This window comes from Macrobrachium nipponense, chromosome 21 (genome assembly GCF_015104395.2).
Source record: "Macrobrachium nipponense isolate FS-2020 chromosome 21, ASM1510439v2, whole genome shotgun sequence".
NCBI lineage: Eukaryota > Metazoa > Arthropoda > Malacostraca > Decapoda > Palaemonidae > Macrobrachium > Macrobrachium nipponense.
The window spans coordinates 65013085-65033730 of record NC_087212.1 but is presented as its reverse complement, the minus strand read 5'-3'; the positions used below and the strand labels follow the sequence as shown (position 1 = coordinate 65033730).

Sequence of the window (20646 nt, the reverse complement as noted above, 5' to 3'; positions counted from 1 at the left end):
ATAGTATCTTACTGAACTTTTAGCCCTATCGTATCCGATAGCATAGTAAGTTAAGTTCAAGGTTAACATATTCCTTTTCTTACAGGCGGATCAGTCTTCAAGGGATGCTGCTCTCTCCACCTTCAAGGTTTGGGTAGGAGGCTTTGGGCGGAACGTTATGAAGGCGAAGCCTTACATCCTTTCCCAAGACATGGCGGCTTTAATCTTCCCGGCAGGAAAACAAACAGCCTATGTGCACCCAAAAGTTGCAGCTCCAATAATTGATACTATTCAGGAACTGGTATCTCAACAACAAGACGAGGAGTTACCAGAGCTTGTGTTGGGAGGAGTGCCACTTTCGGTTACAGAAGATGTGCCCATTACACCGGATATGGGTATTGGTAAGAGCGTTGATGAGACTAGCCTTCTAAGTCCTCAGGGCCATTCCTTGAGTACGTCTAACTCTTCCACCCCTTCTTCTTCTAAATCATTTCAAGGTTTCACCGGGGGATTGCCTCCTTCTAGGTCGCAACCCTCCTTGGTGATACCTAAAGTAAAGAAACTTCAGTCAAAAACACTACAAAAAAGAGCTTCAGTACCAAAAGCATCATATGAAAACCTTCCTAAAAGTGTTCCGGCATCCCATACCGGAGGTACTAAACCCCAACAGAAGTCCCTGTCAAAGTCCTCAAAACCAAGGTCAAAGGAGGGGAAGTCTTACCTTTCCCCTTCAAGCCCCTTACCATCAACTTCTAAGGGCCTGATACCTCATAAGGTACCAAAGGAGAAGGGGGATTCCTCTCCCGCTAGGCAGGATCTGTTCAATACGAATATCTTAAAACAGGTCAATAACCTAGGAACTTTGGTCAATACAGTTACGGCAAGGTTTGAGGAAGTGATTAAGAGACTGGGTACTCAGGAGTCTCTCATTGAAGGTCTTCAGCAGGGTGCAGCAGGCTCAGCCCATCCTAGTAATCTACTGCAAGGCCAGAGTATGCCGGATGGTTCCACTCTCCCTCCCTTTCATCCAAGTAACCCTTGGAGGGTAGCGAACTTCGCTCCGTTCATCAATGGGATGTTAACGATAGAAGGCTGCGGTACCCGGAGACTCGAGGACTTCGAGTTCTTCCCCGCAGGCTTGCAGCCCCCTTTCATTGGCTACGTACGGCTTACAGAGGCTGCTCTTGTTAGGGAGGATAAGGTTCCAAAGGAAACAGTCATCCTTTCCAGGGACCAGGCCCAGCAGACATGGGTTCACAGTTTGGAAGAGTGGAACTGCGCAAACACTAGAATCACAGCCTTTAAGAACCCGTTCACTATGTTCACCACAGACGAGGAGAACCCGTTACCTTTTACAACTAAGGTGGCGGAGCTTACTCTTCAAGCAGTGACGCGTGATGAGCCCATGCCCCAGCTTAGAGAAACAGATCCTACATCACTGCTTCTTCCGGGCGGGGAGGATTTGTGGGTAGATCTGCCGGCAACCTTCTCTGCGGGGAAGCTTTAGCCGGATTGTGCAATCACTATGTTCAGTTTTATTTTTGTACATAAATATGATACAGTGGCAATACGCATGTCCATTTGAACTCTTTGTAACAGCCCTTCACATGATGAAGACAATAGGTTGTTCAGTCGCGCCTGAATCATAAAATTTTAATTTATATCATTGAATCATGTTTTTATAACAAATTATATTTACAATTGTTGCATAAATTGATTTTAACCCTATTATGCCGAAGGGGTATATAAAAATCGTCTCCCGTATGCCAAGGGGGTCTCGGAGTGAGTGCCGAAGCGGAAAAAATATTTTTTTCAATCACAGCGTGCTAGTTTTCAAGATTAAGAGTTCATTTTTGGCTCCTTTTTTTGTCATTGCCTGAAGTTTAATATGCAACCATCAGAAATGAAAAAAAAATATCATTATCATATATAAATAATGTGATATATGATAGTGCGAGAACAAAATTTCATATATAATTGTATTCAAATCGTGCTGTGAGAAAACGGTTAAAGGTAACGAGTTAATTTTGTTTCGATGTATTGTACACTAAATTGCAATCATTTTGGTATATAGCACATTGTAAAACGATCAAAGCAACACAGAGAAAATATTATCACAAAATGATGCATGAATTCGCAACGCGTGGACATAAAAAAATGTTTTTTTCAAAAATTCACCATAAATCTAAATATTGTTCTAGACTTCCAATTTGTTTGAAAATGAAGATAAATGATTTAATATTACTATACTGTAAGAGTTTTAGCTTACAATTACAGTTTTCGACCATTTCGGACGAGTTAAAGTTGACCGAATGTCAAATTTTTTTTATATATTTTTTTATATATGTATATTTTTTTTATATGCAAATATTTCAAAAATAAGAAAAGCTACAACCTTCCATTATTTTTTTTAGTATTCTACATGAAATTGCGCACATTTTCATATATAAAACTCTATGAAATGCCTAATATGAAACGGAGCAAATATAACGAGAATGCGACGTACGCATTTCGGAGATTTGCGGCGGAGAATCCGCGAGCGGAGGGAAGGAAGGTTTTTTTTTTAAATTCACCATAAACCTAAATATTGTGCTAGAGACTTCGAATTTGTTTCAAAATGAAAATAAATGACTGAATATCACTAGATTGTAAGAGTTTTAGCTTACAATTGCGTTTTTCGACTATTTCGGTAGAGTCAAAGTTGACCAAACGTGTTTTTTTTCTATTTATCGTGATTTATATGCAAATATTTCAAAAATGAGAAAAGCTACAATCTTCAATCATTTTTAGATGTATTCTACATGAAATTGCGCACATTTTCATATATAAAACTTTATGAAACGGCTAATTTAAAATGGTGCAAACATTACAATAATCACAAGAAAAAATATCTGATTTTTTTCAGAAGAGTTACCGCGCGGATGTAAGGACAATTTTTCTTTTCATAAATTCACCATAAATCGAAATATTGTGCTAGAGACTTCCAATTTGTTGCAAAATGAAGGTAAATGATTTAATATTACTAAAATAATAGAGTTTTAGCTTACAATTGTGTTTTTCGACCATTTCGGTAGTCAAATTTGACCGAAGGTTGAAATTTTGGCACTTATCGTTATTTATATGAAAATATTTCAAAACTGATAAAAGCTACAATCATTACTTTTTTGTATTCTACATGAAATTGCACACATTTTCGTATATAATACTCCATGTAATGGCTAATTTAAAATGGTGTAAAAATTGTCAAAGTGACAAAATAATTTCCGAGATGTATCACTGATACTTTTTAGTGCGATAAGAAAGAAATTCGCGCTTGCACGCCTGCGTAACGATTGTAAACAAAACAACGCCTTGATCCGTGAGCTCCCAGCATCCCCCAAGGCGCGTATTCAAAAGTTTTCGGCTGGTAGGCCTATAAGTATTTACCCGCGAATTTTTAAAAAAAACCTTTTTATGTCGATGTTTAATACGTCCAATCGGAACCCGGGAGCCAATTTATTTCGACGTTTAATACGTCCAATCGGCGTAAGAGGGTTAAAAGACAAAATTTGTATATTCATTCAATTTTGCACCGCTGCAATTTGTTTGTTTTTCCATGGGATAGAAGTACAAAATATAACTGTGCAACTCAGTCGATTTTTTGCTTTGTTACTCGAGCAAAAAATTAAGGTACAACCATACAAGCTCGAGATGCCGCTGCTACGTACATGGCAGTGACGAAAATTAAGATAAGCACAGAAGAAAAAGCAAATATGCATCTTTTCCATAAATATTTTAAAAAGTTCTACATTACTTCACTGTATCCAATAATATTGTATGTATTCTCATATTATTGTATTATAAAATACTACAGTAAATCTAAGCCAGTATTCGGCGGAGCGGCCAATGATTTGGTTTGGGAATCGGCTGATGGTGAATACAAGTTTGTTTCTCCATATTTAACGCAGTTCTGAGCAAATTTTCTTGCTTCTAGTTAGCATAAACGAACACCTAGATACTTGACTCATATAAGACAAGGTTATTTTTCTTTATATGACGTGTTTTTAGTGGAAATATGACTTGAATATGTTTCATTGTGATTGTGAACTAATTTTTTTTCGTTAACAGATTACGTTGGCGGCATGTTTATTAAGTAAAAAAATTACATGATTCTGTTCGCAATTTTCCTTTATATCATCGTGATACGAAGTTTACGTTATTTACGTTTACTGGAGCTTTATCCTTTTTGCCAATGCACAATAATAGTCATTAGCAGCTTAACCCCTTCTTTACCGGGTGGGTGAGCAGAATGTAAACATTGCGTTTGCTGCCGAACTGAATCTCTCGGTAGTGACTCAAGTTTGGAGGGGTGCCGATAGTAAAAATATTTGCCAAAAATACACTAATCAAGACAGGCTAATGAAATTATCAGGTATTATTAGCACTATAATAAACGCATTTATCTTGTTAGTTTTATCATCCTACAGGGAAAATAAATGATTTTATGAAAAAAAATGTGAAACTCAGTGTCCCTTGTACAAGGGACACTGGTGGTCGGTGAGAAAACTACGGTCTTGAATAGAAATTCGGTCTTACAGAATGTTGGTATATCGCACCTGGAACATGCACATAAAGTATTATCAAAATAGAACCGTAAATAAGCACGTAATAACAAAAAAAAGAGCAAAAACTAAAGCGAAAGCCCCGCCAATAAATATGGAAATCGCAAATTTTATAGTATCTTTCAAATTGGTCAAAAATTGGTCAATGTCATTTTCTACGTTTTCTAAGATTAGTTTCATCACAGAAAACAACTTTAGGGGCATCAGGGGTATCTAAACTAATTTTTCAAGTTTCTTGTCCTCAGAAAAAATCGCTTTTCCTCTGGTTTGGTTTTTTTATATATATAAAGTTACTATAAGGCTTTATTTCTACCTTCATTTATCTGGTGTTCATATCTTTTATTTGTAAAATGTAATGTGAATAAATAAATAAATACAGTAAATGATGATACAACTGGTTTTTTACTTGGGTAGAAGTTATTACATGTTTACGCTTGTCTGGTTTTGTGATTTTTTGTTGAGACGCAGTTCATCTGTCACCTACACACTACTATAAGCAATAATAATATTTTTTTGGGTTCATCATACGTCTGGCATCGTGTCATACTGTTTATTTTGCTCCAAACTCTTCAAACCGAAATTACAGAATGATTGGAAGTCCCTATCTGAAAAGAGGAGTTTTGGTGGTACTACGCATACCACCTTTATGCACCCGGTGCGGTGTAGTAGACTTGAATGGTGGTACCCACCTACCTCCAAACAAACTTTCGGTAATGAAGAGGTTAAATAGTTTTCTCAGCTTTAGCTATAACTAGGTTTCAATTTAACAGTGTTATTTCCGAATTGATCTTTGATCTATATTGATCTTTGATCTATAGCGAATAAAGTTATTACATTAAGATATCTCAGTCCTATTCTACATAACGTAATTCATAACAACCACGGTACTAGTGTACTATAGTCCGATGTTTGAAATACAAGCCAAACGTATGTTGTTATCCAATTCAGTTGTACTTAGGAAAAAAAAAGTTCTTTCTCATTCATGGCTGTACACATTTACGCAACTAATATAAAGTTAAATCCATACTTTCATCATTCTCTTTTGCTGTTTTTGAACTTACGAAACTAGAAAATGGAATAAAGTTAGGCTATTGTATTTTGGTCTCTCATAAAATCGAATTATCGTAAGACGAATTATCGTAACTTGAACACTACAGCTACCTGTACACTATAAAACCTTATTATTTCTTTACATACTCTAGACACCCAAAGGATTAAAACTAGGCTTTTTTTAATTTTCCACTATTTATAATACTATAATGTGCTGTACAGTACTACTGTACAGTAAATTCTATAGTACTATACTGCATAAAAACAATTTTACTTATTGCGCCATTACAGCGCCGTTTGACTGGTCTAGGGAGCTGTTAACTGGTCTAGTATTTCGAAAGAAGGTGTGCGGCAGCCGTAGGCTTTAAAATCGCTTGGCATCGAAAATCGCTTAGCGTCAGCGGCCAGGAACTAGACCCCTGCCGCTAACCAAGGGCCGCCTGTATTTAGATTTCACTGTATTACAAAAATAAAACACTTACCTAATGGAGGTTGTAACATTCCTCCCCGTTCTTCACAATTACCAACTGGATGAATCTCATTGTTTGTATCAACTAAACGCCAAAAGTCATTTTTGTTATCTGATCCATCAAGGCGGAGCCGTAACCTTGGCCCTAGAGTACCAACAATTGTTGCTATACAAGTAGAGGTTAGGTTCCTAGGGTCTAAGGCTTCAAGTTTCATACCAATCTTGAATTCATTCTTTGGTGGAACTTTATGCTGCAAATAAACGTTTGATTTAGCAAATGTACTCATTAACAAAATTTAAATATTAATAACACAAAATTATGATTTACTATCCTTGCAAAGAATAATGAATAACTCAATATATTTCAAGCCAACAACTGCAAGCGATAAACAGAAAAAATATTTTCAAATACAGAAAAACTTGTCAATATCAATCCTGGACTCCATGCCTTTAATAAATCAAAATTTCATATTCTCGAATTCATTCTTTGGCAGAAAATTATGCTATAAAAAAAACATATAATTTAGTGAATGTACTTATTAATGAACAATAAATATAATAAATGCGATAAATCGGAAAAAGAATTTCAAATACTAAGGAAAAACAGCTGTCAAGAAAATCAATCCTGGATTCAATGGATTATTTGTATATGAAGAATTTATAATCTAAACATGGAACAAAAATTTTTTTCTATTACACTCAACTGCATCGAGTGCCATTCTTCTCAATGATTTTTTATTATTATTATTATTATTATTATTATTATTATTATTATTATTATTATTATTATTATTAATAATAATAATAATATTTATAATAATAATAATAATTAGGTATTTCAATAATTTACAACCACCAAACCCGGGAATCCTCAGAAACAGGCAAGTATTCTGACAAAGGCTGACCAACCACTGATAGTTGCTCAGCACTAATAGCATGAAGAGACACTGGAATCTTGGAATGCATAGCGAGCTCGCACCACTGAGCACTTGGCAACAAAACACACATTGAGCTCACTAAGTGCTGAGCTCCCACTGGGCACTCACAATGCACTGCATGACCAGACCAGACAAAGAATGCTTGACATCCATGGGGCATTTAAAAAACACTTCATGTTGTCAAGCACCAAACATGCCTCTATCACTGGGTGCTTGACTCCTCCCGGGAGCTCGGCAGACACTGGGCACTATGAAGACTTCTTGCATGAACACATGGGAATGAAATATTTGGGAGACACTACACTTCTTTGTTCCAAAAAACTATGTGATGGCTCTGGACTAAGCTCCTGATCTCTGGAGAGCTTACACAGCAGTGGGAGTGTGTGCTCTGGGGCAGCAGGCTTTTTAGCAGCCTCGAAGACTTCCAAAAGTGGCAACTACAATAACTGGCTGTCCTCAAGAGTCCTGGGAGCGAGTGAAAACCACGCTCAGTTGAGGCGGTAGCTACCCATGGGCAAATCCCACCGACCTCCCCTGGACTTACGTTTGCCTCCTCCCAGGTTTAAGGAAAATTGTCTAGGAGCGTCAGTGGGACGGGCAGCCACCTCCTCCACTGTCACAACCTTTGCACCAACATTAGCACCCAATTTAGAAAAAAGATCCTTAATTGAAACCCCAAGTTGAGTTACAGTATCGACCAAAAAAATTAAACTTCTTAACTACCTTCACTTCAAGGTTTGGAAGAAGGGAAGACCAGCACAGAAGTGGTAGGAAGAATAAGAGGACCAGGTATGGGAGAAAAAGCAGTCAAAGGCGTCGCAGGAGCAGGAATTACAGAAGATTGCCCGTGCTTGGCTCTAACGGCTGCCTTTCTCTCTCTATCCCTTTGCAATTTATGTAAGTGATAAGTTCAAATCTTCCATTTACCATGGTCCCATTCCATACACTCTTCACAATTATAGTCAGGGATGTAAATTGTACAAGAACTACATACAGTATGGGTATCACATTTTGCAGAAGTCAAGTGTTGCAGGCTTTGCTGCAATACTACAAACTATGTGAACTTAAGAGTTTGACATAGGTAATACAGTCATAATAAAAAAAAAAGTCAAACTAAGGTAAGCTAAACATGAAAGCCAAAACAAATGTTACCCAACAACTGTGTTCAGTCTCTCTGAGCGGCAGGAACCAACTGAAATCTTCAGCTGGGCTGTACCTATTTCCAGCGGTGTTCGGAAGTTAGCGCAGAAGCGGAAAAAAGTTTTTTTTCAAAAAATCACAGCACGCTTAGTTTTTAAATTAAGAGTTCATTTTTGGCTTCTTTTTTTGTCATTGCCTGAAGTTTAGTATGCAACCATCAGAAATGAAAAAAATATCATTATCATATACAGTGGTACCTCGAGATACGAAAGGCTCAACTTACAAAAAACTCGAGATACGAAAGCTGATACGAAAAATATGAAAATTGCTCAAGATATGAAAGGTTGTTGCTGTAAAGTCCGAGATTCGTCCGGACGACCGATAACAATTTTGAAACTCGCGCGCCGCCAACTGAGTAGACTCGCCACCATCCTCCTGCTCTCCCATTGGTTCCTGATGCTAGTCACCGCCATGAGATCCTTCTCTCCTATTGGTCAGCATCCCTCCCATCATGCATCTACTATGTAGCAGCGTGCCTCTGCCACTCTATACCAGCATCGTTATCGTACGCACGCGGTATTCGTTCGTTCTAACAATTTCGTTTATTAACGTAAATTCGTTAGTGATTTCGTTGTACGTAGTATATACTTTATTGTGTTGTGTGAGAACTTTACTCCATACTTATACGTACTACATAACATAATTACGTACAGTATACGTATACGTAGTCATGGGTCCCAAGGAACTTGAAATTCACGGAAAGAAGAGGATGCTCTCTTTGGAACGAATATGGAGATTATCAAGAAGTATGAAGCTGGTAAGCGTTTGAGTGTGATCGCCAAGGAATACGACCGAAATCCATCGACAATAGGCACCATCCTTAAGCAGAAGGATGCCATCAAAGCAGCTACACCTTCCAAGGGCGTCACTATTTTGTCCAGCAAGAGGACCCACGTGCACGACGAGATGGAAAGGTTTCTTCTTGTCTGGATAAAAGACAAAGAAATCGCTGGCGATACGATAACGGAGACAGCAATCTCCCACAAGGCCAGCGCTATTTTCGGCGATTTGATTGCCCAGGCCGAAGACGACGGAGAAGAAGGGACATCAACGCCAACCCCAGACTTCAAGGCTTCGCATGGGTGGTTCAAGAAATTCCGTACACGGACTGGCATCCATTCGGTGGTGTGGCATGGGGAGGCTGTCAGCTCGGACACGAAAGCGGCCGAAGCCTTTAAAAAGATGTTCGACGAGATGATGACCAAGGAAGGCTACAGTTCTCAGCAAGTCTTCAACTGTGATGAGACTGTGAAAAAATTCTTGGAAGAGAAGCGCCTCCCTCTGAAATGCCTGCTGGTGTTGGACAAAGCCCCTGCTCACCCTCCTGGCCTCGAGGAAGATATCCTAGCGGAGTATTCCTTCATCAAGGTTCTTTATCTTCCGCCTAACACCACCCCTCTCCTCCAGCCCACGGACCAGCAAGTGATATCGAGCTTTAAGAAGCTGTATACGAAACTTCTTTTCAAGAGATGTTTCGACATCACCGATACCACAAACCTCACCTTGCGTCAATTTTGGAAGGAGCATTTCAACATCGTCATTTGCATCCGACTCATTGACCAAGCTTGGCAGGAGGTTTCGAGGCGAACCTTGAATTCCCTGTGGAGGAAACTCTGGCCTGATGCCGTATCCGCCAGAGACTTTGAGGAATTCGACGTGGGCGAAGCTGGTGCTGCAGATTCAGAAACAGTTGACGATCCTGAAACTGTTTTGCAACCAGATCTAGAGATCATTGCACTCGGCAAGTCCATGGGGTTGGTCGTCGACGAGGACGACATCAACGACGTTCTCGAGGAGCACCAAGAGGAGCTTACGACGTCGTTCAAGAGGAGTTCTCTAGCAGCGGCGAGGAGGAGGACGAGGACGCTATGACAACGGAAGAAATTAAGGATGTTCTAGCTGCTTTTCATAAAGTGCAATCATTTGTAGAAAAAGACACCCCGAAAAGGCTTACACAGGTCGTATGCTTGCGCAGTTCGATGAGGCTTGCCTAAGTCGTTTCAGGAACATTGTGAAAAGTAGGCAGAAGCAATCTTCCTTGGATAGTTATTTTTCAAAGAGATCTTTAGTAGGAGTACAGTTTCGTTAATGTGTTTCGTAAAGTTTAGTTTATGTATGTTTTCCTTACATTATTTTGTGTTTCGTAAAGTTGAGTGTCTGTACATATCTGCCGTTTGTCCTCCTCTGTCGCCACTTACGGAGATAGCCTCACTCGAAAGGTAAGCTTCCACATTTTACTACATACGTACAGTATTTCTTGTATACCATGTACACTAATACACTTTATTTACAGGTAATTAGCAGTACGTATTAAGTTAGGTATTGAATGGTCCAAACTGTTGTAGTATTTTATTGTTTATAGGTCAATTTAGCTTTATTATGAAATTTACTGGGGTGTTTTTGAAGGCTTGGAACGGATTAGCCATTTTACATGTAAAATGCGGTCCAAGATACGAAAAACTCATGATACGAAGGCCGCCTCGGAACGGATTAATTTCGTATCTCGAGGTACCACTGTATAAATATTGGAATATACGACAGTGCAAAAAAAATATACATATATAATTGTATACAAATCGCACTGTGAGCAAAACGGTTAAAGCTAATGAGGTTTTTTTTTTAGATGTATTGTACACTAAATTGCAATGATTTTGGTATATAACAAATTGTAAAATGATCAAAGGAACACAGAGAAAATATCACAAAATAATGCATGAATTCACCATAAATCAAAATATTGTGCTAGAGACTTCCTGTTTGTTGAAAAATGAAGGTAATTGATTGAATATTACTAGACTGTAAGTGTTTTAGCTTACAATTGCAGTTTTCGACCATTTCGGTTGAGTTAAATTTGACCAAAGGTCGAATTTTTTCTATTTATCATGATTTATATGAAAATATTTCAAAACTGATAGAAGCTGCAACCATGAGTTATTTTTTATTGTATTCTACATGAAATTGCACACATTTTCATGTACAGTAGTATCTCGAGATACGAAAGGCTCAACTTACGAAAAATCCAAGTTACGAAAGCAAAGACGAAAAATTTTACTGCTCTACATACGAAAAGTTTTTAAGATACGAAAGGTTTCTGAAAGTCCGAGATTCGCCCCATAACAATTTTGAAACTCGCGCCGCACGCCGCCATCTTAGTTATAGTAGACTCGCCACCATCCTCCTGCTCTCCCATTGGTTCCTGATGCTAGCCAAGCCATGAGATCCTTCTCTCTAATTGGACAGCATCCCTCCCATCATGCATCTTCTATACGAACGTGTTGGCGTGCCTTAGCTCGGCCACTCCGCACCCGAAACTTTACTGTACGCAATCGGCATTCGTTCGCTCCAACAATTTCGTTTAGTAACATAAATTCGTTAGTGATTTCGTTGCAATACATATCGTGTTGTGCGAAGACTGTATTGTGTAACTTTACGTAAATTAACGTAGTCATGGGTCCCAAGAAAGTTGAAATTCACGGAAAGAAGCGCATGCTCTCTTTGGAGACAAAGATGGAGATCATAAAGAAGTACGAAGCTGGTATGCGATTGAGTGTGATCGTAAAGGAATACGGCCGTAATCCGTCGACAATAGGCACCATCCTTAAACAGAAGGATGCCATCAAAGCAACTACACCGTCAGAAGGGCATCACTATTTTGTCCAGCAAGAGGAGCCATGTGCACGACGAGATGGAACGGCTACTCCTCATCTGGATAAAAGACAAAGAAATCACTGGCGATACAGTAACGGAGACGGCAATCGCTCACAAGGCCAGTGCCATTTTCGGCGATTTGATTGCGCAGGCGGAAGACGACGGAGGGGAAGGGACTTCAACGCCAACCCCAGACTTCAAGGCTTCACATGGCTGGTTCGAGAAATTCCGTAAACGGACTGGCATCCATTCGGTGGTGCATCATGGGGAGGCTGCCAGCTCGGACACGAAAGCAGCCGAAGCCTTTAAAAAGACGTTCGACGAGATGATGACCAAGGAAGGCTACAGTTCTCAGCAAGTCTTCAACTGTGATGAGACTGGCCTTTTTTGGAAAAAAATGCCTCTTCGGACATACATCACGGAGGAAGAGAAGAAGCTACCCGGGCATAAGCCTATGAAAGACAGGCTTACGCTCGCACTTTGTTCGAACGCCAGTGGGGATTGCAAGGTGAAGCCCCTACTGGTGTATCACTCCGAGACTCCTCGAGCCTTCAAGGCCCACAAAGTGTTGAAGGAGAAGCTTCCATTCATGTGGAGGGCTAATGCTAAAGCCTGGGTAACGAGGCTTTTGTTCACCGAGTGGGTAAATCTGTGTTTCGGCCCGACTGTGAAGAGTTTTTTGCAAAAGAAGCGCCTCCCCCTGAAATGTCTGCTGGTGTTGGACAATGCCCCTCCTTACCCTCCTGGCCTCGAGAAAGATATCCTAGCGGAGTATTCCTTCGTTAAGATTCTTTTTCTTCCACCCAACACCACCCCTCTCCTCCAGCCCATGGACCAGCAAGTGATAGCGAACTTTAAGAAGCTGTACACGAAACATCTTTTCAAAAGATGTTTCGACATCACCGATACCACAAACCTCACCTTGCGTCAATTTTGGAAGGACCATTTCAACATCGTCATTTGCATCCGACTCATCGACCAAGCTTGGCAGGAGGTTTCGAGGCGAACCTTGAATTCCTCGTGGAGGAAACTCTGGCCTGATGCCGTATCCGCCAGAGACTTCGAGGGATTCGACGTGGGCGAAGCTGGTGCAGCTGAGTCCGAAACAGTTGACGATCCTGAAACTGTTTTGCAACCAGATCTTGACGAGATCGTTGCACTCGGCAAGTCCATGGGGTTGGTCGTCGACGAGGACGACATCAACGACCTTCTCGAGGAGCACCAAGAGGAGCTTACGACGGATGACCTGAAGGAGTTGGAGGCCATGCAACATAACGTCGTTCAAGAGGAGTTCTCTAGCAGCGGCGATGAAGAGGAGGAGCCTATGACAAAGGCGGAAATTAAGGAGGTCTTAGCCGCTTTTCATAAAGTGCAATCGTTTATCGAAAAAAGACACCCCGAAAAGGCTCACACAGGTCGTATGCTTGCGCAGTTTGATGACGTTTGCCTGAGTCGTTTCAGGAACATTGTGAAAAGTAGGCAGAAGCAATCTTCCTTGGATCGTTATTTTTTAAAGAGGCCTTCAGCAAAAAGGAAGAACCAAGTGATGAAAAACAGAACGTTGAAAGTGGTGATGAAGTTGAAATTCTGTAAAAAAAAAAAAAAAAAAAAAAAAAAAAAAAAAAAAAACCTACGTAAAAGTAAAAAAAAAAGTTAAAAATATAAAAAAAGAAAAAATTTTTGTTACGTAACTTCTAGATTTTTGTAAGTTAAGTGTTACAGTTTTGTTAAGGTGTTTCGTAAATTTTAGTTTAATAGTTTTCCTTAAATTTTTTATGTGTTTCCGTAAAGTTAAATGTACGTACGTACGAACTTTATCTGCCGTTTGTCCTCCTCCTCCTCTGCCGCCACTTTCGGAGATAGCCTCACTCGAAAGGTAAGCTTCCACATTTTACGTTACAGTAATAATATTTCTTGTACACTAATATACACTTTATTTACAGGTTTTAGATTTTTATTCTTAATTTAGGTATTGAATGGTCCAAATTGTTGTAGTATTTCATTGTTTATAGGTCAATTTAGCTTTATTATGAAATTTAATGGGGTGTATTTGGAGGGCTTGGAACGGATTAGCCATTTTACATGTAAAATGTGTTCCAAGATACGAAAAACTCACTATACGAAGGCCGCCTCGGAACGGATTAATTTCGTATCTCGAGGTACCACTGTATAACACTTTATATAAGGCCTAATATAAAATGCTGCAAAAATTACAAGGTGACTAAAGAAATTCTGAGATTTTCAGCAGTTACAGCGCGCGGAGGGAAGGAAAAAGTTTTTTCAAAAATTCACCATAAATCAAAATATTGTGCTAGAGACTTCCCATTTGTTGCAAAATGAAGGTAAATGATTGAATGTTACTAGAATGTAAGAGTTTTAGCTTACAATTGCATTTTTTTACCATTTCGGTAGAGTCAAATTTGACTGCAGATTTAAATTTTGGCACTTGTCGTGATTTATATGAAAATATTTTAAAACTGATAAAAGCTACAACCATGAGTTATTTTTTTTGTATTCTACATGAAATTGCGCACATTTTCATATATAAAACTTTATGTAACAGCTAATATAAAACAGTGCAAACATTACGACAATTTGACGAAAAAATGTCTGATTTTTTCGGGTTACAGTGCGGACGTAAGGAAAAAGTTTTTTTTCATAAATTCACCATAAATCAAAATATTGTGCTAGAGACTTCCAATTTGTTGCAAAATGAATGTAAATAATTGAATATTACTAGAATGTAAGAGTTTTAGCTTACAATTGTGGTTTTCTACCAAAGGTTGAAATTTTGGCACATCGTTATTTATATGAAAATATTTCAAAACTGATAAAAGGTAAAACCATGAGTTGTTTTTATTTGTATTCTACATAAAATTGCACACATTTTCATATATAAAACTTTATGTAACGGCTAATATAAAACGGTGCAAACATTACAACAATCGGACGAGAGATATCTGATTTTTTTGGAAGAGTAACAGCGCGGACGTAAGGAAAAAGTTTTTTTATTTTTTATCAAAAATTCACCATAAATCCAAATATTGTGCTAGAGACTTCCAATTTGTTGCAAAATAAATTTAAATGATTGAATATTACTAGAATAAGAGTTTTAACTTACAATTGCGTTTTTCGACCATTTCAGTCGAGTCAAAGTTGACCGAAAGTTGATATTTTGGCACATCGTTATTTATATGAAAATATTTCAAAACTGATAAAAGCTACAACCATGGATTGTTTTCTGTTGTATTCTACATGAAATTGTGCACATTTCCATATATAAAATGTTATGTAACGACTAATATAAAACGGTGCAAACATTACGACAATCGGACGAAAAATATCTTATTTTTTTCGGAAGTTACCGCACGGACGTGAGGAAAAAGTTTTTTTCATAAATTCACCATAAATCAAAATATTGTGCTAGAGACTTCCAATTTGTTGCAGAATGAAGGTAAATGATTGAATACAGTGGTCCCCCCATATTCGCGGGGGATGCATACCAGACCCCCCCGTGAATAGTTAGAACCGGCGAATGTTTGGAACCCCTATAAAAATGCTAAAAACAGCCTATTTTGTTAGTTAAAACTCAAGAAAAACCCACTAAAAATTTTCATACATGGTTTTTTTAATAGTTTTATCACAAAAAATGCAATTTATGATGAAATTCATCAAAAAAACCAGGAATTTGTGGATATTTATCATAGAAAAATACCGCGAATGCGCGAATTTTCCGCGAATAATGCAGGGAAACGTTCCCGAGAGAAATCCACGAATGTGTGAGTCCGCGAATCTGGAGAACGCGAATACGGGGGGTCCACTGTACTACTAGAATATAAGAGTTTTAGCTTACAATTGTGTTTTTCGACCATTTCGGTAGAGTCAAAGTTGATCGAAGGTTGAAATTTTGGCACTTATCGTTATTTATATGATATTTCAAAACTGATAAAAGCTACAACCATGGGTTGTTTTTAGTTGTATTCTGCATGAAATTGCGCACATTTTCATATATAAAACTCTATGTAACAGCTAATATAAAATGGTGCAAAAATTATGTCAAAGTGACAAAATAATTTCTGAGATGTGTTGCTGATGCTTTTTAGTGCGAGGAGAAAGTAATTCGCGCTTGCGCGCCTGGTTAAGCTGTTATTTTGTTTGTAAACAAAATAACAGCTTGATCCGTGAGCTCCCAGCATCCCTCAAGGCACGTGATTCAAAAGTTTTTGCCTAGTATGCCTATAATTATTTTTCCGCAAATTTAAAAATAAACCTATTTTGCGTCTACATACCGTATGTCAATTAGGAACCCGACAGACAATTTTCGTTGAAGTTTAATACATCCAATAGGCGTTTAAGGGTTAAAGGAGCTAGGTAAGCTACACAACTTGTTGAGCAGCCACCATGGGTCCCAAGGAAAAAGTGTCCAAGGACCTACGGGCAATATCCCGAAGGTAGAAGGAGGTGAAGATGGTCTGGTTGGACCACACCCCTGCATTCAGCACCTGTGCAACTGACAAGTTCTTGTGGAATGCAAGGGTTGGACCAATACCTCTAACTTCGTGGGCTTTCGGACGAAAGGTACTGGTGTCAATACTCCTCTAAGAGTTTTACGCTTTACTGATCACTTCACGAAACCAGAAAGAAACAGTGTTTTTGGACACTTCTTTCTTGGTCACCCCGGTGCTAACGAAGAGGCATTGACACTCTGGCCTGAAGTGTCGAGTTTTCTTCATATAGCGCCGTAGCACTCTAACAGGGCAAAGTAGCATCTGTTCCGTATCATTACCAGTATTCTTCTAGGGAGGGTATCGTGAAGGACTCGAACCTGGCGTCAGGGACCGAAAGGTTCTGAGTCTTTGCTACGATATCCGGGATGAAATAGAGCGTAATTGATCCCCATCCCCTCGAGTGTTTGACATCGAAGGAAAGACCATGAAGTTCTCCTACTCTCTTCGCCAATGCCAGGGCCCTGTCTGATGACTCCCGGAGAGGCTCGTAGGGTCTACGAGTCAAACTCCTTAAGACAAGAGTCACCTCCCACCCAGGGGGCCTGAGTTCCCTGGGTGGGCAAGACCTCTCGAAGCTCCTCCTTAGGAGAGATATTTCCATGGAGGAGGAAATATCAACTCCTCGCAGCTTAACAACTAGGGCCAGGGCAGCTCTGTATCCTTTGACTGCTGAGACAGAGAGGAGCTTCTTTCAGCGAAGGAAGATCAGGAAATCTGCTACCTGCTGAAGAGTGGCTCTGAGTGGAGAGACCCCCCCATCTACGACACCAACCACAGAAGACGGACCACTTTCCCTGGTATACTGCTGCAGAGGACTGGCTGAGGTATCCAGCCATCTCTGTCGCTGCTTGGCAAGAAAAGCCTCTCGCTCGCAAGAGATGATGGATAACCACCAGCCGTGAAGACACAGGGAACGTACTGCCTGGTGGTACCGTTCTACATGCAGTTGACACAGCAGGTTGTGCCATGGTTGAAATCTCTCACGGTGCCTGCGAGAGAAGAGCCAGCAGCTCCGGATACCAAATGGCCTGAGGCCATTTGGATGCCACCAGAATCATCCGAAGATTGCTGGTGACCAGCACCCTGCTGATCACCTTGTGAATAAGGCAGAACGGGGGAAAGACGTATACGAAGAGGTTGTCCCACGGATGTTGGAACGCATCCTCTGTAGCTGCCCATGGGTCCGGCACAACTGAGAAGAAAACCTGAAGTTTTCTGTTGTGCCGGGTGGCAAACAGATCCACTACTGGACGCCCCCACAGGTCTAATAGCCTTTCCGCCACGTCTGGGTGAAGAGACCACTCTGTCCCAATCACCTGATTCTGGCAGCTGAGCCTGTCTGCCACTACATTCCTCTTACCTGGAATGTATCTGGCCGACAGCTCTACCAAGCAAGCTGCAGCCCACTCGTGCACCTACATCGTCAACTGGTGCAACGGGAGGGACACTAGGCCCCCTGTTTGTTGACGTATGCCACTACTGTGGTGTTGTCACTCATCAACACCACCAAGAGTCCCATCAATCATTCCCGGAATTCTTGGAGCACGAGAAACGCTGCCTTGAGTTCCAGGAAGTTGATGTGAAGGTGCTTGTCGTGATGGTTCCACACTCCTGCAACCAGCAACTCTTCCAGGTGTGCGCCCCAACCCTTGGTCAATGCGTCTGAGAACAGAAGCATCTCTGGAATGGGAGTGCGCAGCGGCACTCCTATTAAGAGGTTCCTGTCGCCTAGCCACCAGGCCAGATCCTCCCTTACTTCCTCTGTGAGAGGAACTAGGATGGTCTGTGGATCCCACGCCTGTGACCAGCACTCCTTTAGTCTCCATTGAAGAGACCACAGGTGAAGACGCCCGTGAGGGACTAACTTCTCTAGTGACAACAGGTGACTGATCACGACTTGCCACTACTGAGCTGATTGTTCCTGTCGTGATAGGAACTGTCGAGCTGCTTCCCTGAACCTGCTGATCCGTGAGTCTGTGGGTGCTGCTACCATATCGATCAGCATGCCCAGGTACTTTATCCTCTGCTTGGGTTAGAGATCTGACTTCTTGAAATTTACTACGATCCCCAGATCGCGGCAGAAGTCAAGGAGTCAATCTCTGTCCTGTAGCAACTGCAAGCGAGAGCTTGCCATGACCAGCCACAGGACCAGCCAATCGTTGAGATACCTCACCAGACATATCCCAACCAAATGGGCCCAAGCCGACACCAGTGAACACTCGCATGAACACCTGTGGGGCGGTTGAGAGGCCGAAACAAAGTGCCCTGAATTGGTACACAGTCCCGTCAAGGATAAAGTGAAGGTACTTCCTAGACGACTGATGGGTGGGTATTTGAAAACATGCATCCTTCACATCCACTGAAAGCAGGAAATTGTTTTCCCTGATGGAATCGAGCACTGAGCGTGCCATTTCCATCGTGAACCGAGTCTGGCGAACGAAACGGTTCCAGGGAGAGATATCTATCACCAGTCTCCAGCAACACCCATAGACTTCTCCACCAGGAAAAGTCGGCTGTAGAATCCCGGTGACTGATCTCGCACGATTTCCACAGCTCCTTTGCTCAGGATGGTCTGCACTTCTTGAATTAGTGCTACGTCACATGCCAGGCAAAACCGGGGACGTACGTTTGAGGGTGGACCGGGTGTAAGGTGGCTACAACTCAAAGGGAAGTAGATATCCTTCCTGAAGTGCATCCACTACCCAAGTCTCAGCTCTGTAGTGCTGCCAAGTTGCCCAATGGCTTGCCAGGCACCCCCCCAACTCTGGCAGCAGGTGAGGGGGAACGCCGTTCCTAGCATTTCCCTCTCTTCCCCTTCCACTTAGCCCCTTTCCCGCGAGAGAATGAGGCTTGAGAGGAGGGCTGACGCTCACCTCTCAAAGCAAAAGAGGAATACTGGGTCTTTCCTCGCACTACCCTTGACGGTGCTGACGTCTTGGAAGCGGAGGAAGCGCTAGCTAAGCTCTGAGGCTTAGCCGCAGTTGAATGAGACTGACCAGAAGTCTTCGCAACTGCCTGGTGTACTAGGCGATTGCTGTCCTCAGCTCTACGCTTTTCCACCGTAGTATCCACCATCCCTCTGGAGAAGAGAGGAGGAGGAGCCCAGCAATGGTCTGTTACCTCGTGACCGGCCGCCCTGGTTATGCAAGTCAGGACTGCATCCCTTCTCCTCAAAACCATGTTGGCCTACAGGTTGGCCGTCTGGTGGGCGACACAGGATGTGGCCCTACCTCCAGACTGGCAGTCTCCCAAATGCCGAGTCTTCCCCAAGAACTATAGCTCCCGAGGAGGCTGACGAATCAGCACAATGACCTCTGCAAAGGACCGTCATATCCATCCAGGCCAATCACTTCTCGAGACACTCCTTCAGGAGGAAGAACCTCGCCAGACCCCTCGTGGTCTCCTCCAACCACTTAAGCATATGGTCTGTTCGGTCCCAAGACCGAACCAGGCTCATAGGCTCTCATGGCCGGACCATAAGAAGCGCAATCCTCACAGTCACTCCTGTTCGCCTCGCTCCTCCCAGTTGTAGTCAGAGGAGGTTGAAGGGACAGGTGAGGAAGGCCTGATGCTCCTTCCCTGCCTACCGGCAAAACTTTTAAGCTGGGAGGAATGCAGGCGATCGCTAACCTGCAGTGGTGATTGAGCTGCAGGTCTGGACCAGCGGTCTCTCTGCGGAGAAGCGCCGGACCGAGGACGGTAGCATCGGTCTCGTGCGTCAGGGGGAGCTGCTACCGGCCATGCGAGCCGTCCGGTCCCGTTGATGGGAGTGACGGTCGGGTGACTGGTAGCGTTCACTAATGCGGTGAGAGCGAGCGCCGCCCTCATGACGCGCCACGGTCCCAGAAGCAGCTGAAGCTGTTCCTGGTGACCGGGGGGACCGGGACCTCTTCCCAACCTCAACACGTGAACGGTCTGGTGGGACCGTCACGTCAACCCTGGACACCGGATGATTGCTGTGCAAGCGATCGCCAGTCGGCTGGGGGGCCTTGGAAGTCGAAGGGGAAGAGGTGGCAGAAGACGACGACGAAGATGAACGACGACGACACCTTCCTCTTCTCTTGGACTTCCTCTTCGCCAACTCCTCAGGACAGCTGACAGGTCTCCAATCCAGGCTGGAACTGGGGTGGCTGCAGTGGCAACGGGGCCCAGCGCCACCTGGCCGGAAGGACCTGAAGGAGCAGCAGCACTTCCACGGGCAGGAACAGGGGCAGCAGGCACGGCGACAGCAACAGGTGGACAATCTAGGGGCG

General features: G+C 42.0%; 1 protein-coding gene across 6 annotated transcripts in view; it reads right to left on the bottom strand.

The window, feature by feature from the left end:
- Positions 1-20646, bottom strand: part of LOC135198093 (polycomb protein SCMH1-like) — a 166524-nt gene that overhangs the window by 117765 nt on the left and 28113 nt on the right. For all 6 annotated transcript variants that reach the window (XM_064225538.1, XM_064225533.1, XM_064225537.1 and 3 more), the window contains exon 6: positions 6113-6350. In XM_064225538.1, the coding sequence (XP_064081608.1) occupies positions 6113-6350 (238 nt within the window). The remainder of the gene's footprint in view (positions 1-6112; positions 6351-20646) is intronic.